The sequence below is a fragment of the Somniosus microcephalus genome, chromosome 12 (genome assembly GCF_052327205.1).
Source record: "Somniosus microcephalus isolate GS21.2 chromosome 12, FLI_Smic_1.0, whole genome shotgun sequence".
NCBI classification, from domain to species: Eukaryota; Metazoa; Chordata; class Chondrichthyes; order Squaliformes; family Somniosidae; genus Somniosus; species Somniosus microcephalus.
This window is the reverse complement of record NC_140998.1, coordinates 104378799-104394670: the sequence shown is the minus strand read 5'-3', so window position 1 is coordinate 104394670 and position 15872 is coordinate 104378799. Positions and strand designations below refer to the sequence as shown.

The 15872-nt window shown below is 40.8% G+C and overlaps 1 protein-coding gene across 5 annotated transcripts in view; it reads right to left on the bottom strand.

Annotated features, from left to right (window-relative positions):
• Positions 1–2192: 2192 nt before the first annotated feature.
• The window catches only part of baz1a (bromodomain adjacent to zinc finger domain, 1A), a 112155-nt gene continuing 98475 nt past the window's right edge, over positions 2193–15872 (bottom strand). For 4 of the 5 annotated variants that reach the window (XM_086003367.1, XM_086003365.1, XM_086003366.1 and 1 more), the window contains 4 exons: positions 11941–12431; positions 5158–5312; positions 4404–4491; positions 2193–3263 (listed from right to left, as the gene is read on the bottom strand). In XM_086003367.1, coding sequence (XP_085859493.1) covers positions 3067–3263; positions 4404–4491; positions 5158–5312; positions 11941–12431 — 931 coding nt within the window. In that variant the 3' untranslated portion in view covers positions 2193–3066. Of the gene's footprint in view, positions 3264–4403; positions 4492–5157; positions 5313–11940; positions 12432–15872 lie in introns of those variants that run through there. The other variant, XR_015080275.1, reaches the window with a different exon arrangement.

Genomic DNA, 15872 nt, shown 5'->3' with positions numbered 1-15872 from the left:
ACATTCAACTCTCCCAGTCAATTTCAGAGATACGACACCCCACCCAAATCCCAAAAACTTTCCTCCTCCAACATGCTCAGTTCATAGTGACATTCTCCCCCCCCCCCCCCCCCCCCCCCTTAATTCATCCTGGCACTATTCTCCCCACCCCCATTAAGCTTGGAACTCTTCCTTCACACTCCAGCTCAGTTAATGCTGCCACTCTCCTTCCTTCTCCACCCCAAAATAGCATCACCAGCTTCTGGCCCCTTCACTGCATTGTCAACCATTTCCTCCCTCCCCTTTGTCTTTCACTGCCACTCCTACCAGATTACTGCTGCTAACTGTCTTGACCATGCCTCTCTCCTCTCAGCACCACTTTGTCAAGTGCTGCTGCTAATGGAAGAGGCCTGTGCCTCTGCACACTGTAGGTGGGAATTCCTGTTGTCAGAATTCCACCCTATAGTGCAGAGAGCCAGAAATTCCTTCCAATAGCAACAGAAACCAGGGAGTAAGGCTGTGAGGAGGGGAGCCTGGTCAATGGTTGCTGACAAGTAATAGCTGACTGATGAAGCTTATATCCCCATTATCAGTGTTCCAAATTGAGCTCACGTCTCATCTGAAATTAACAGGTTACACTTTTATTAGCTAATAAACATTTTGGCTTAGAAAAATTCAGTAGTCATGCATTAAAAAAAAATCAGAAGAGTACTGTTAAGATTGCCACATCTACCTTCCAAGTAGCTCAAAGCTGAATTTACCAGTCCATGCTTGACAAAGGTGTAATTAGAATGAATAACATGTACATACCTCAAGCATCAGTCCTATGTCATTTGCTTTACATTTTTAAAAAAGGTCATATTTATGAAAAACATGCTACAATTTTTAGTTTCTGGTGGAAGTGCCAAAGACAACTTTTAGTCAACTTGTCTGTTTGCAAAGAAAAGAAACAGTTCCTCAAATCATTTCATACTTAAAAGATTAGAACAATTAACCCCCACCCCCAGGATAGTGGATATGGAGCAAATTACCAAAGCAAGTCGATAATTGAGTCAATTTATTGTTTTGAAAATGATCTTAATCAATAATTCTCCAGAAAAGGGATTAAGGGTTATAAAAATAATAAATGTTTGATTCACAGATTTTTTAAAGATTTTACATTTTGGGTGGGGAGGTCATGGTTGGTGCAGGTAGTTTACTGGCCAAAAAGGCCTTTCTGATTACAAACTTTGTTTTTGAAAATGGTGTCCCTCCAGTGTAATTGTATTGACAGTCTCCCCAATATGCGTATTCATTTTAGTGGGCGGTCATCTGCGTTGCAGGGGCTCTTCCCTCAATTAAAGGGAAGAGCTCCCCGCTGTGAGCTCTGCATTTTTTTTGGCATCTGCTGGAGCACCGGGGTGCGGGAGTGCCACGGCACATAGGCCATGTCCAGTGCACAGATTTTTTTTTAAATTAAATCGCCTATTTTTTTCATGTTGGCCGGCCACCGTGTCTTTAAATGGCGCCCCCACGAGCGGCCGGCCTCGCTGTTCGTGACCCCTGCAGCAGTCGGTAACATCGCCCGGTGCTGCTGCGAGACGCGAGGTGCCTGCTGTACATGGTCCATGTTTCTGAAGCAAACAGGAGGGCGAATATCACTACTGTTCTGTAGACCATGAGCTTGGTGCTGGGTTTGAGGTTGTGATCTTCAAACACTCTTCCTCAGGCGACCGAAGGCTGCACTGGCACACTGAAGGCAGTGTTGGACTTTGTCCGAATAGGAGAAAATGGGAAGGAAAATTAAACTTATATAACTTAGTTCTGTCAATTAATTGGTTAAGTATAATTCAACACTTTACAGTATTGTTTTAGATCTTCAGTACAAGTATTCTGTCAAATATGTAATGTGAACAAGCTGCAGTTCATTTAATGTATTAAGTATTTGACCTTTAATCCACATTGAGGCAGAACTGCATGTGTATCCAAATATACTGACAATTGAAGAATAGTATAATTGTTTATCAAAACATGTTTGTTGCTCATTATGCAGCAGGTGAGAGCTGTGCCAAAATGCTCCCACACAGCCATGCATCAATACTGCAGTTGTCTCAAAGGCGGCTCAATGGAGGTACTCAAAAACAAAGCACACAGTTGGTGAAATTAATTGAATTATATTACTAAGCATCTCCATTTAAGTTCTCCACAAATAGTTTGTTACACATTCAAGCATCGACTGCGTCAACTTAAACTTTTATTTGTACAAAGAAACAAAAATTGTTTACAAAGCAAACCACATTATCAAATTCAAAACTACTGATGCCAGAAACATTACATAACAATCTAGTTCCCGGATTCCACATTTTATTGGGCATTTGAAAGGATGTGTTTAAAAAAAAAAAAATCAAAATGTTGCAGCGTGAAAAAAACTCAATCCTCCCCCCAAGTTTCAATTACAAATGTCATAAATACAAGAGAAATTCAACATCCCACAAATTGTTTTCAACACTGAATAAATATCTACTCTATTTCATGGCAGACCAATCATTCTCACCAGCATGAAACATATACAGTACTGAAATGATATACAATTCTCACTCATGTGTAGTGTAGCATTTTGTTGGTTTAAAAAAAACTATTAAAACAAAAATAAAGGTGTAACTGGAGACTTGGTGACTGATTTTTCTTTAAACAAATTAACAACTTATTTCTTCACAAAATGACAGGAGAGCGCCACAATTATATTTATAAAAGTATAGCATTTACCCTGTGTTTAGTGGAAGACACTACTATGCATGAATGTTACTTCGAAAAAGTACAAAAATCATTCAGTAAAACAGTACTGTATCCAATCCAATATACACAAATTATGAAATCTCTACAAATTTATTGTTGCAAAATGCAGCTTCACACTACATTTTCCTGAGTGCTTAACAATAGAAAGAATTTTAGTCCAGTGCAGGTCGCATTTCAAGGTTGTAAAATAAAAGTTATTGCAGTTCATAGAAGGGCAAGGCAGTCTGTGGCATGATTCTCGTTTTCATTTCAAAAAAATGGAACACCATATGTTTTAAATGTTCCTACTTAAAGCAACACCACTGAACAACCTTAAATTCTTGACCTTTTGGTAGCTGGAGGTTGTGGTGGATGGTCCACATTGGCAGGTTTCATTGGCAATCCCAGCTTTTCTACTTGATTGTGAAAGAAGGCTTGAAGTTTTATCCCAGCTTTTGCTTCACTTGTGTTTCGAGGATTGTATTCAAAACAGTTTGTAAACATCAATTCTACATCATCAATAAAATCCGCTGCAAAAGGGAAAAACAATTTATAAACTGGAATTTAAAAACAATTTTTAGCTACATTAGCAGATTTCTACATTACTCACTGAATGGGAGGATACAGTCTTGTAACAGAAGGTTTATACCATGTAATGCACAATACATTATAAGTGCGCAAATACAAAATAAATTGTGCATCACTTCCTTGAATACATAATCTAGGCCAACATTTCTGTGCATTACTGAAGTGCTGCATTAGCAAAGATGCTGCCCGTCAGAGAAATTGAACTGCATTCCCATATGCTGCTCGAGTGGCTCAGGTTAAAGATCCCATCACACTTTTAAAAGGAAAAGTTTAATTCTACCAGTAGCCTGGCCAATATGCCTCCTACAACCAATACCACCATGAGAAAAAGTAACCAGTCATTCATTTCACTGCTGTTTGCAGGATGCAGAATGTCTGCCATGTTTACCTACATAATACTGTAGGTACTGAACTTACAAAGTAACCTGCGTGAAGCACTGATGAATTTCAACACAAGGTGCTACACAAATACAATTAAGTGCTTCATGCACAATTAATTACTTTTGAAGCTCACTACCTATTATATTGACAAACAGTAGCTAATTTGCATCAGCAATATTCCACAATTGGCAGCAAGGTGATTGATCAGCCGTGATGCACGCAAATCTAGGTCTAATCTTTGTTATAGCCCAGAGTACGCAGCAAAATGGCAGTCGGACATGTAGCGAGTTGCTGGTGGGACAGGTGTGCAGAAGCTGGTACAACACACACAGGCAAGGAAGAAATTGGAATGTTGAGGCAGGCCAGGCCACAACTGAAGGAGGAGGGGACTTTGAGCAGGGAGGGCTGGGATCTGTGTTTCATGTCACCCATTCTACTTTAATGTGCTAAAGTGAGGGGAAGTGACGAAAAAGGCAGAAGTTTGCGCAGCCCAAGTATTTCTTTCAGAGCAGAGATTTAAAAAGAGTTGGGCTACATCTGATTGGTAGCATTCCCCATCAGTCTAGTGAATGGAACTGATTTTTGATTGCCCTGAATATCTAATTGACTAAATACAAACAAATCATCACAGTTGACTTAAAATAAAAGGATGACTGGAGACAGATAAAACCAAAAAGATATTTAAACCTTTTTAAACTTACATGCAAAGTTATATTCACATCTGTTTAGTTTTTCTCTTATAATATTTAAGGCAACTGGCTTTTTAATAATATCGTAGTAATCAGTAACCTGTGAAGAAAATAGAAAAAAGGTGCTATGCTGTTAATGGAATGTTATTCCTCATCTGTGTAATATAAAGCATTCTGATCAAGACATTCAATTACACTGCAATAAACACTCTATGGCCTGAAAAAGACTAAAAACACTTGCGTAACTGACCCAATGCGAATTCGAAGTATTAGCTCACTACCTAGATTTCTAAGTAAATGCATTACTTTGGGGGGAAAAAAAGACACAGAAATAGACTAAACATCTTTGAAGGGGCTGCTCTCCCATTTGAGATTAAATAGCCTTAAGTAAACACTGGTGCTCTACCTGTGACATGCACAAGGTGACTGTACTGCTACATAACCAGAAAATGCACTTATTTAACCAAACCCATCAATATTTATACAGTACTGCATGTGAGGCAAAAGGATATGAATTGTTACTTGATTACCCAATATCCAAGTTTTACTATATAAAGCTAATAGCAACAGTAACTGAAATGCAAGAGTATTAAATTCTTATTACTTGCATACATGAATTAGGATTTTATGATCAAGACAAAAAAGGGTCACATTCATTGGTTTAAAATACAAATAATCAACCAATCACCTGTATTAATACACAACTTTAATGTGCTAGAAACAGAATCTATGGTACTACAGATAAATATAATGTAACTGAATATACCTGGGCTTTGTTTACTAGTTTCAGGAACGGCCAACTGTCCTCCTGCCGTACTAAGTCAACTATCAGTTGTTCACAAACAGAAAGCTCATGTATGCCAGAGTGTCGACTTGAACTCCTCCGACTCCCTGTTACTTTTGATACTTGCATCGCTGTATCTTTTTAAACAAAAAATAAATAAATTGTGACTAAAATAAATCACACAACCACAGACTGAGCTTTTCATTTCTTGCCTCTGGCTCAGTAAACATTGGATGACAAAGTCATTGAATTGCATTTAAGGCTTGCAAACACTCAAAATATCTTAAAGCATTAGATATTCTGAGTATTCACAAAAAAGTAGTTTTATCAATCAACTCAATTTCCAAATAATGATTCTGAATACTAGCTGGTTTAATCCTTGCCTCGCTTTGTCAAACCCAGAGTATTTCATCACATTGCACTGTACAGAAATATTGAAAGAAAACTGGATTGTTCATATTTGAGTAGACACTCTTCGAATAAAGGGAATACTCCACATACCATAGGCAAGGCATTTCGCAAGTCCCTTCAAGAGACTTCAGGTGAACCCACAAGGCTTTACTGCCAAATATATGCAGGCAAGACTAGAAGAAGCAACTTGTATGCATATCATGCCATTAACAGAAAAAAGTCCCAAAGTCCTTCAGAGACAATAATGAAAAAATGGGCACCGGGCCAAAGGAGGAGACGCGAAAAGTTTGGCCCAAGAGGCAGGCTTCAAGGAAGTGGAGGAATAGTTTAGGGAGGCGGAAAAGTTTAGGGAGGGAAATGCCGCTGAAGGCACAGCTGCCAATGGCGAGCTGAAAGGAGGGGGATGCACAAAAGAACAGAATCAGAGGAATGGAGCGTACGGAGGGGGGGGGGGGGGGGGGTGGAGAGAAGAGGCATGAAGGGTTTTAAAACACAAGAATGAGAATTTTAAATTTGAGGTGCTGGGGAACTGCGAGCCAGTGCAAGTCAGCAAGGACAAGGGTGGCAGGTGAGCGGGACTTGGTGTGAGATAGGATATGTGCCAACAGAATTTTAGATGAGCTTACAGAGAGGATGACAGGAGGACAAAGAAGAGCATTGGAATAGTTGTGTCTGGAAATGATAATGGCATGATGAGGGTTTCAGCAGATGGGCGGAGGCAAGGGTGGAAGCAGCCTAGGCTATTGAGATGGAAGTAGGCAGTCTTTGTGATAGAGGGGATATGGGGCCAGAAGCTCAGCTTAGAGTTGAATAGGATAAGAAAGACTTGCATTTATATAGAGTCTTTTATTACCTCAGGACATCCCAAAGCACTTTACAGCCAATGAAATATTCTGAAGTGTAGTCACAAGATGCAGAGCCAGATTCAGCCTAAGGCAGTGGCTGGGGGCATACATGTTGAAGCTGGATGTTGTTGCATAGGGGCGAGAGGTCGATAAGAAAGAATGGATCCTTGGGGAACTCCTGAATTGATGGTGCAGGAAATGCTCTGGCTACGGTCAGAACCAAGTGAGGACAGTCCTACTGAGCTGGAGGAGGATGGTGTGGTCAACCATGTCAAAAGCTGGAGAGATCAAGGAGGGATAATGCATAATAGGGTCAGAGAATATCATTCTTGACTTTGGTTAGTGCAATTTTCTGGGCTGTGGGAGAGGTGAAAAATTGATTGGAAGGATTTAAACAAAGCTATGGGGGGGGGGGGGGGAGGGTGGGCAAGAATCTGGAAGCTGAGAACAATAATACTGAAAAAAACTGAAGTAGAATGAGAAATGAAGAGGTTAAGAATGGGATAAAGAAAGTCAAGAGGGAGTACAAGGAAAACATTTCAAAAATTAAAAAAAGTGATTGACGGGATACATCTTAGCATCCTGAAGGAGTCGAGGGAAGCGAAAAAAGGCCCTAGAAAAAATATTTCAGGGCTCTATTGAGTATGGATGTGTGCTGGAGGACTGGAGAGTGGCTAATGCACTACCCATTTTTAAAATGGGATAGTTAATCCGAGTAATTACAGACCAGTTAGCTTAACACCTGTGGTAGGGAAAATTTGAAAGTTTTAAAATTAAGGATGACAGTACCACGTATCTACCTAGCGAAAAATAGAAGCAGCCAGCACAGATGTCAAAAGGGACGATCATGCTCGACAAACCTCAGGATTCTTTGAGGCAGTGACAGACATGGCAGATGGGGGAAATGCAGTGGATGCAATGCACATGGACTTTAGGAAAACCACATGGGAGGTTACTAGAGAAGATTAAGGGATGTGGAATATGGGGTAAGGATAGTAAACTGGACAAAAAATTGGTTTTGAGAAAAAAAAAAATCAAAGATAGGAGTCAAGGACAGTTATTTTTAATGCAAAAGAGTGGATGACAGTGGGGTCCCTTTTGTTCTGGGGCAACTTTTGTTCACTGTATATCAATGATTTGGATATACGCCTACAGGGAGTGGTGTTGAAATTTGCAGATATCAAATTATGAGACAGTTAATTCTTTAGAAGACCAAAGGAAATTGCATAGAAATATTGTTAAGATGGGGGAATGGGCCAAGTAGTGACAGATGGAATTTAATGTCAGTAACTGCAAGTGTGAACAGCAATGATGAAACTTTGCTGTGGAAGGGCAGGGGATACAGATTCACAGAACATTCAAGGCAGCACCTCAGGTTCATATGGCTGTGAAAAACAGAAGAACCAAGGGCAGGAGAAATTTCTTCAGAGTTGTGAGGCTACAGAATTCATTTCTAGGGTTAGTGGTTGAGACAAACCATGTCAACATTCAGTATTAGATTGGATAGCTGGATGAAGGAAAAACAGTTGAAGGGATATGGGAACAGGATGGGCAAATGTGATTAGAACTGTTTTTTTCACATATACAATAAACACCAACAGGGTGGGCCAAATAGCTTGCTTCTTTGTTGTAACTTCTATGTACAAGTTCAAGGACTTGAGGAAAAGGAGGTTGGAGATCAGGCAGTAGTTTGCAAAGACTCCTTTAACAGAGATACACCTAATGTTTGCAGTAGGGAAGAGTGACGATTTTAACTGGAAAGGAGAAGATGGCATGCTCCCTCTCCCACACAAGAGTCAAAGTAGTTCAGAAGCCACTGAACCGTTTTCCTGTCTGAGCTGGGAGCTGCAGATTTATCGATTTTCCGGCAGCTAAATTTTCTGCTCATTTAACGGCCTGAATTCTCGATCACCAAATTTACTACAAACTCCTTCCTCCACTTCTTATGCTCCTACTTAAAAGGACTTGTTCATGTTGAGCATTTTCCTTCAACTGATTTGGCAACATTGCTCCTCCATGCCACTCATGCACATTGTTTGCACTCTGCATTTGAGCATCTCATTTCTCAATCTGGCACCTTCCAGCCACACTCTGCTCCTGCTCCCACTCCCCCGAGATCCACCACTTTCTCCTTTAATCCCCTATCCATCCAATTCTTAATGGTTTCCTTTGCACAAGCATCATTCGCCTTTCAGTGTCAGCTGTGGCTCAGTGGGTAGCACACTTGCCGGAGTCAGAAGGTTATGGGTTCAAGTCCCACTCCAGGGACTTGAGCACATAAAGCTAGGCTGACACTCCAGTGCAGTACTGAGGGAGGTGCAGTCTTTTGGATGAGACGTTAAACCGAGGCCCTGTCTGCTCTCTCAGGTGGATGTAAAAGATCCCATGGCACTATTTCGAAGAGGAGTAGGGGAGTTATCCCCAGTGTCCTGGCCAATATTTATCCCTCAACCAATATCACAAAAACAGATTATCTGGTCATTATCACATTTCTGTTTGTAGGAGCTTGCTGTGCGCAAATTGGCTGCCACGTTTCCCACATTACAACAGTGACTCCACTTCAAAAATACTTAATTGGCTGTAAAGCACTTTGAGACGTCCGGTGGTCGTGAAAGGCGCTATATAAATGCAAGTCTTTCTTAATGAAGGAAATTAATCAATCAGCTCCTGAACCCCCTCCAACTACTGCCTCATCGTAAGGTGCTTGAACATTTCTTGCCTCCATTCTGTTTTCAATTGTTTTGATTCCTTTCAGTCTGGTTTTCTTCCTGCCTACTGCACCTGATCAAAGTCACCAATGACTCATCATTTGCAATAGCAACTATGGTGTGCTATCCCTTCCAAACCCCTATGCAGCAGTCCACAGGATCAACTACTCCATCCTCCTTTACTTCCAAGATTCCATTCTTGACAATCGCCTTCTCCTTATTTACAAAGTGTCTCTTGGCATCATGGTCTACACAGTCAGTCAGTCAGTCTCCAAATTCATGGATGATACAAAGATGTCCATAAGATTGGTAACAGAACAAATTGATATGCTGCAAACTGATTTAAACAAGTTGATTGAATGGGTCTTTGTGTGTCAGATGTTATTTAACATGGACAAGCGCAGTGTGATGTACTTGGGGTTAAAATACCTGGCATGTTTACACCATGCAGGGGTACCAAGGAAATGGAACAGGACCTGGGGACAGTAGCTGATTGCTCATTAAAGGTGCAGAAGCAATGGCGACGTGGTTATAGGAATGCAAATATGGTGCAAGGTGCAATGCTGTGACCACGGATTACAAAACAAAGATCACTATATAAAGCTCTGATAAGCCCACACTTTTGAGTACTCTGTACCATTGGTAAAAGATACAGGGGCTCTGGCGAGGGTGCAGAGGGCAACCTACAGAATAAACTGCTGAGATGTAGTGAATATGGGATTGTTATAGTTAAATGGAACTTGAACAGAAAAGAATAGGGTAATCTGCTAAGTTAGTCAAGACTCTGGCGAGTCATGGGTAACCAGAGTCTCCTGGAGCATGCTCAATTGTTTTAAGGGTACCTCAGTTTTTCCTGAATTGGCTACAAGATTTCCCCCACCAAAGGTGTTTTTTTTGCCTATTGCAGAAGAAAGCACTGCTAGAGGCTAGTCAGACAGTGTGCAAGGTTGCACCGCCAGCTGGATCAGGCTCAATGGGCCTGATGTTTTCTTTCCCTTTTCGTTTGAGTCAGAAATTTCTCCAAATGAACATTGGGAATACCAAAGATATTATTACATACATATTATTTGATTCCTGACAAAAATTCTACACCTGACCCAATTCCACCTCCTCCCTTACTAAATCACTCAGGCAGAACCAGACCATGCAAAATCTCAGCGTCCCATTCGCTCCTCAAGCCCTACAGCTTATCCATCACGTAAACCGCTTAGTTCTACATCTGCAATACAGTCTCCGCCTCTGTTCTTAACTCATTTCTGCTATTGCAACCTCTGTCCACATTATCATCTCAATACAAATTCAACATCCTCCTCTCCAGCTCCAATATACAGAAACTCCACTGCTTGCATCTTGTCCTGTACTAGGTCCCATAACCCATCAACCCACAGGTCTCCATTGGCTTCCTGTCCTCCAGTGCATCAAATTCAAAACTCTCATCTTCATTCACAAATTCCTCCAGAACTTTCTCTAGCTGCTTACTGGTTTATTGATTCTGGCCACCTGTATATCCCCACCACCAACCTCTAGTTCACCATTCAAGCAGGAGCTTCAGATGACATGGCCCTACTCTGGAACTCGCTCTAATTCTATTCCCCTGCATTTACTACTCCTCTCCCCACCTTTAAAGCCTCTTCAAAACTTTTCTTTCCAATTAAGTTTTTGGCCATCTTGAAGTCTTCTGCTGAGTGTCAGTTTTTGCTCTGAAGACATAGGATGCTTTCTACATTAAAAGTGCTATATAAATGCAAGTTGTTGCTGAACATATATAATGGGACTGTATACCACATAATACATCATTTCAATGCATTTGGTAAGATCAGTCAGATTTTCAAGATATGCACCGGGTACTAAACAAAATGGTAAATTATAGTTACATTTTTTGAAAAGCAGCACAACAGGTAACTGTACGTTGAAACTTATTTTCTTCTTCAGTTGTTGAGGTAAAAAGCTAATCCAGAATTTCAGGATTAGTTACCTCAATAGTTTAATATATTTCAGGGGTTTTGAAAGGTTAAGTGGCCCTTTTCAAAAATCTGGTGCAATTTCTTTAAAAGCCTGTAAATTGCTTGCAAGTTGTACTAAAACCAATATAGTGGCGACAGACATCCTGAATTTTGTGGCATCAACTATTTTAAGAGTAATTTATATAAGAGTGGACATCCCAGATAATTAATTTGATGTGAATTTTTCAGAGATATACCTGAAGCAACACACAAATAGGCTATAGCATCACAACTAAAGGAGGGAGTACTCACTCCCACAATTTTTTTTAACCATTTGCTAACAAGTCAGTCACAAGTGCTCTTTTAAACAAAAATGCAAATTTCTTTGAATTCGATGATATTGGGAACAGGCTGTCCCTTATGCTACACTGAGTTTAATATACTTATTCAAAATGTAGGAACATTTTTGCCTCTTAGATCATGCACCAAATGTGACTAAGAATCCACTAGTAGGCCTCCACCAATACCATTATTTAGGAGGTCTTTACAATTACAATCCTCCTGATTTACCACCAGCCTGTTGGGAAAATTGGGAACTCAGTAGTGTTGAAAGGTTCTGGAAATGAACTCAAGTACATTTTGTGGTGCTACATGATGGTGCTCCAACAATCTGCCTAGACAAAAACTTGTTTTAATAATGGCTATTAAGTTTGGAAACAGAAGCAGAAGGATTCAGAAATTTCTAATCAGTTGCTCACTTTTCAACAATTCACTTCAGTGAAATGGATTGCACTCTATCTCTTGCCATTAGTTTTTCAAGAGGTTACTGCATTACATTCAAACAACACTTTTTCCTACCTGCAGATTTCCGTTTTCTGCCTCTTTTGCCTGTTTTAATCACCTGAGTTGGTTTCTGTTGTACACGACGTGTATATTTCCTCTTTTTTCTTACGGGCTCATCCTGTGAGAGGTCTAAATCAGAAATGTTAACACTGCACGAAGTTGAAGTGCTGCATTCAGGAGTGCTGGTAGCAATCTTCCGATATTTCCGTCGCCGACGGGGGCTAGCCAGTTCACTGAAGGATTCATCTGCTTGGCAGGATTTAGCACGACGATATGGTCTGGACATGGGTTTTATTTCAGAGTTGGATGCAGATTTTGGCTTCCTCCCCAATCTTCTGCCACTATTTCTACCAGCAGATGCAGTCAATTTGGGGGTATTTGACTGACTGCGAGGGGTGTATTTTCTTCTACCTGTGTGCTGGGTACCTGTTGCTTTTGGAGTACTGGATTTGCCTCTTTTGCCTTTGATTTGTAGTTTTACCCGAGGTCTTCCTCTTCGTGGTTGACTGGTTAAGGAAACAAAAACGCACATATTCTGCTCAAAACATTTATACAAGAGAAGCATTCATTTACTGCACATTTGAAACAACTTCGGTGACCAAATTGAAGTGTTTAAAATATCTATATTCTGATGGGGATGAAATTCAGTGAGACGTTAACAGAAACTAGTTATACAGTCCCAGAATTAGCTTTTAAAATAAAGTTCCTCACCATTGTAGACCTGAACCAAAACATTAAAAAAAATCAAATCCGATGTCATCACTGAAGAGTCTGCAATGCTGTATAAAATCTACAGATAAAGCCATTAATAGTATGAATCATAGAAATTTACAGCACAGGAGGGCATTCAGCCCATCTTGTCTTTGTCGGCCGACAAAGAGCTATCCATCCTAATCCCATTTTCCAGCACTTGGTCCGTAGCCTTGTAGATTACGGCAGTTCAAGTGCATATCCAAGTACTTTTAAATGTGAAGAGGGTCTCTGTCTCTACCACCCTTTCAGGCAGCGAGTTCCAGACCCCCACCACCCTCTGGGTGAAAACATTTCTCCTCAAATCCCCTCAACTTCTGACCAATTACTTTAAATCTATGTCCCCTGGTTATTGACCCTTCTGCTAAGGGAAATAGGTCCTTCCTATCCACTCTATTTAGGCCCCTCAATTTTATACACCTCAATCTCCTCTGTTGTAAAGAAAACAACCCCAGCCTATCCAATCTTTCCTCATAGCTAAAATTCCCCAGCCCAGGCAACATCCTTGTAAGTCTCCTCTGCACCCCCTCTAGTGCAATCACATCCTTCCTGTAATGTGGTGGCCAGAATATGCTAATACTAGAAGCTATTTTCATGCCCAAACTACCGACATATAAAATGCTTTCAGAGATTGGGCCTCTACGCCAGATTCCCCCAATATTTTCAGTAATCAAGAGACATTTAAGGCAACTGACTCTGAAAAGGGTCATCAAACACAAACTAGGAAATTATAGGCTTATTTGTTTAACGTCAGTTGTCAGGAAGTTACTAGAATCGGTTAATAGGGACAGAGTGACTGAGCATTTGGACAAATATGAGCTGATCAGAGTGAGCCAGCATGGATCTGTAAGAAGTCATGTGTAATGAACCTAGTTGAATTTTTTTTGAGATGCTAATAAACGTGGTAGATAAGGGAATATTTATGGATGTCATTTGTATGGACTTCCAGAAGACATTGGACAAGGTTCCACATAAGAGACTGTTAATAAAAATTATGGGGTCCAATTACAGAAATCACTAAAAGACAGATACAAAAAATAATTAAGGCGGCTAATGGAATGTTGGCTTTTATCTCGAGAGGGCTGGAATACAAAGGGGTGGAAGTTATGTTACAGCTATAGAGCTCTGGTTAGACCCCATCTGGAGCACTGCAGTCAGTTCTGGGCACTGCACCTCAGCAAAGATATATTGGCCTTGGAGGGGGTGAAGCATAAATTCAACAGAATGATACTGGGGTTAAAAGGGTTAAATTATGAGGACAGGTTGCATAGACTAGGCTTGTATTCCTTTTAGTATAGAAGATTAGTGGGTGAGCTAACTGAGATGTTTAAGGTGATTAAAGGATTTGCTAGGGTAGAAAGAGGGAAACTATTTCCTCTGGTGAAAGCCCAGAACAAAAAGGCAAAACCTTAAAATTAGAACTAGGCTGTTCTGGGGAAATGTCAGAAAGCACTTCTTCACACAAAGGGTAGTGGAAATCTGGAACTCGCCCTAAAAAACTGTTGAGGCTAGGTTAATTGGAAATGTCAAAATTGAGATTTGTTTGGTTCCGTAACTCTTAATACCTAAAACCTAAGTGGGTAGATGGAGTTAAGATACAGATCAGCCATGATCTAATTGAATGGCAGAACAGGCTCGAGGGGCTGAATGGCCAACTCCTGTTCCTATATTCTGAAATACCTTTTGACATAGTTAGGAATTAACTGAACAGTCTATTCAGCTGTTGAACTATTAGGGATACCTTCCAGTACAATCAAATTCTAAACAAATAGATCTCAACATGCAAACTGTAGCGATAACGGGTGTGCAAACCGATCCAATTTTGGAGCAAGTGTGTCCGATTACTGGAGTGCTGAGGAGCCTCAGCCTTTGTCCTTGTCCAACAGGAATGAGGTTCTTGCTGCCTGTGTGGATTTTGGAAAAGCTTGTAGGATGGATGAGCAGGCTGACCATAGTGCAGGAGGCCATTCAAGTGGGGGGAGTGAAAGGGAATGTAGTTGTGCTAAGGGACAGTATAGTCAGGGGGATAGATACTGTTCTCTGCAGCCACAACCAAGAGTTCCGAAGGTTGTGTTTCCTGCCCGGTGCCAGGGTTAAAGACATCTCCTTGTGGCTGGAGAACTTCTTGGAGGGATAGGATCCAAATTAAAAAGCACAACCTCAAAAGGTAATAATGCCACGCGCAAATTGGTATAGGGACAAACAGATTAAAGGTTTAAATGCATGGCTCAAAGAGTGGTGTGGGAGGAACGGGTTTCAGTTCATGGGGCACTGGCACCCATACTGGGGCAAGAGGGAGCTGTTCCGTTGGGACGGGCTCTACTTAAACCGGGCTGGGACCAGTGTCCTGGCGAACCGAATAACTAGGGCAGTAGACAGGACTTTAAACTAATGAAGGGGGGGGGGGGGGGGGGGGGGGAGTGCGCAGGCGGGAGGATTCAAAGATTAAATTTAAAAGCAGTGAGAGAAATGTCAAGGCTCTAGAGCAGAGTAGAGTTTTGGGTAAAAATTAGCAGTGGGGATCATGAAGGGGCAGAGAGAGTAACAAAGGTAATAAGGCATCAGTGACTAAGGTGACATCAGGGGAAAATAGAAATGTCAAAGCTAAAGGCACTCTCTCTCAATGCACGATGCATTTGCAACAAAATAATGATAGAAATTAACAGGTTTGATCTAATTAGCCATAAAGGAGACATGGTTACAAAGTGGCCAAGGTTGGGAATTAAATATTCCAGGATATATAACTTAGAAGGGATAGGCAAAATGGAAAAGGAGGAGGGGTAGCCCTGATAATAAAGGATGGGATAATGATAGTAGAGAGAAAGGATCTTGGCTCTGAAAATCAAGTAGTAGAATCCGTTTGGGTGGAGCTAAGAAACATCAAGGGGCAGAAAAACATTGCTGGGAGTTCTTTATAGGCCCCCAAATAGTAGCTGTAATGTAGGGCAGGTATAAAATCAGGAAATTAGAGGTGCATGTAACAAGGGCAATACAGTAATCATGGGGGGACTTTAATCTACATAGACTGGCCAAAACAAATTTGCAGTAATAGTGCAGAGGACAAATTCATGGAATGTATGCAAGATAGTTTTCTAGATCAGTATGTTGAGGAACCAACTAGGGAACAAGCTATTTTAGATCTAGTATTGTGCAACGAGAAAGGGTTAATTAATAACGTTGTAGTCAAGGGGCCTTTA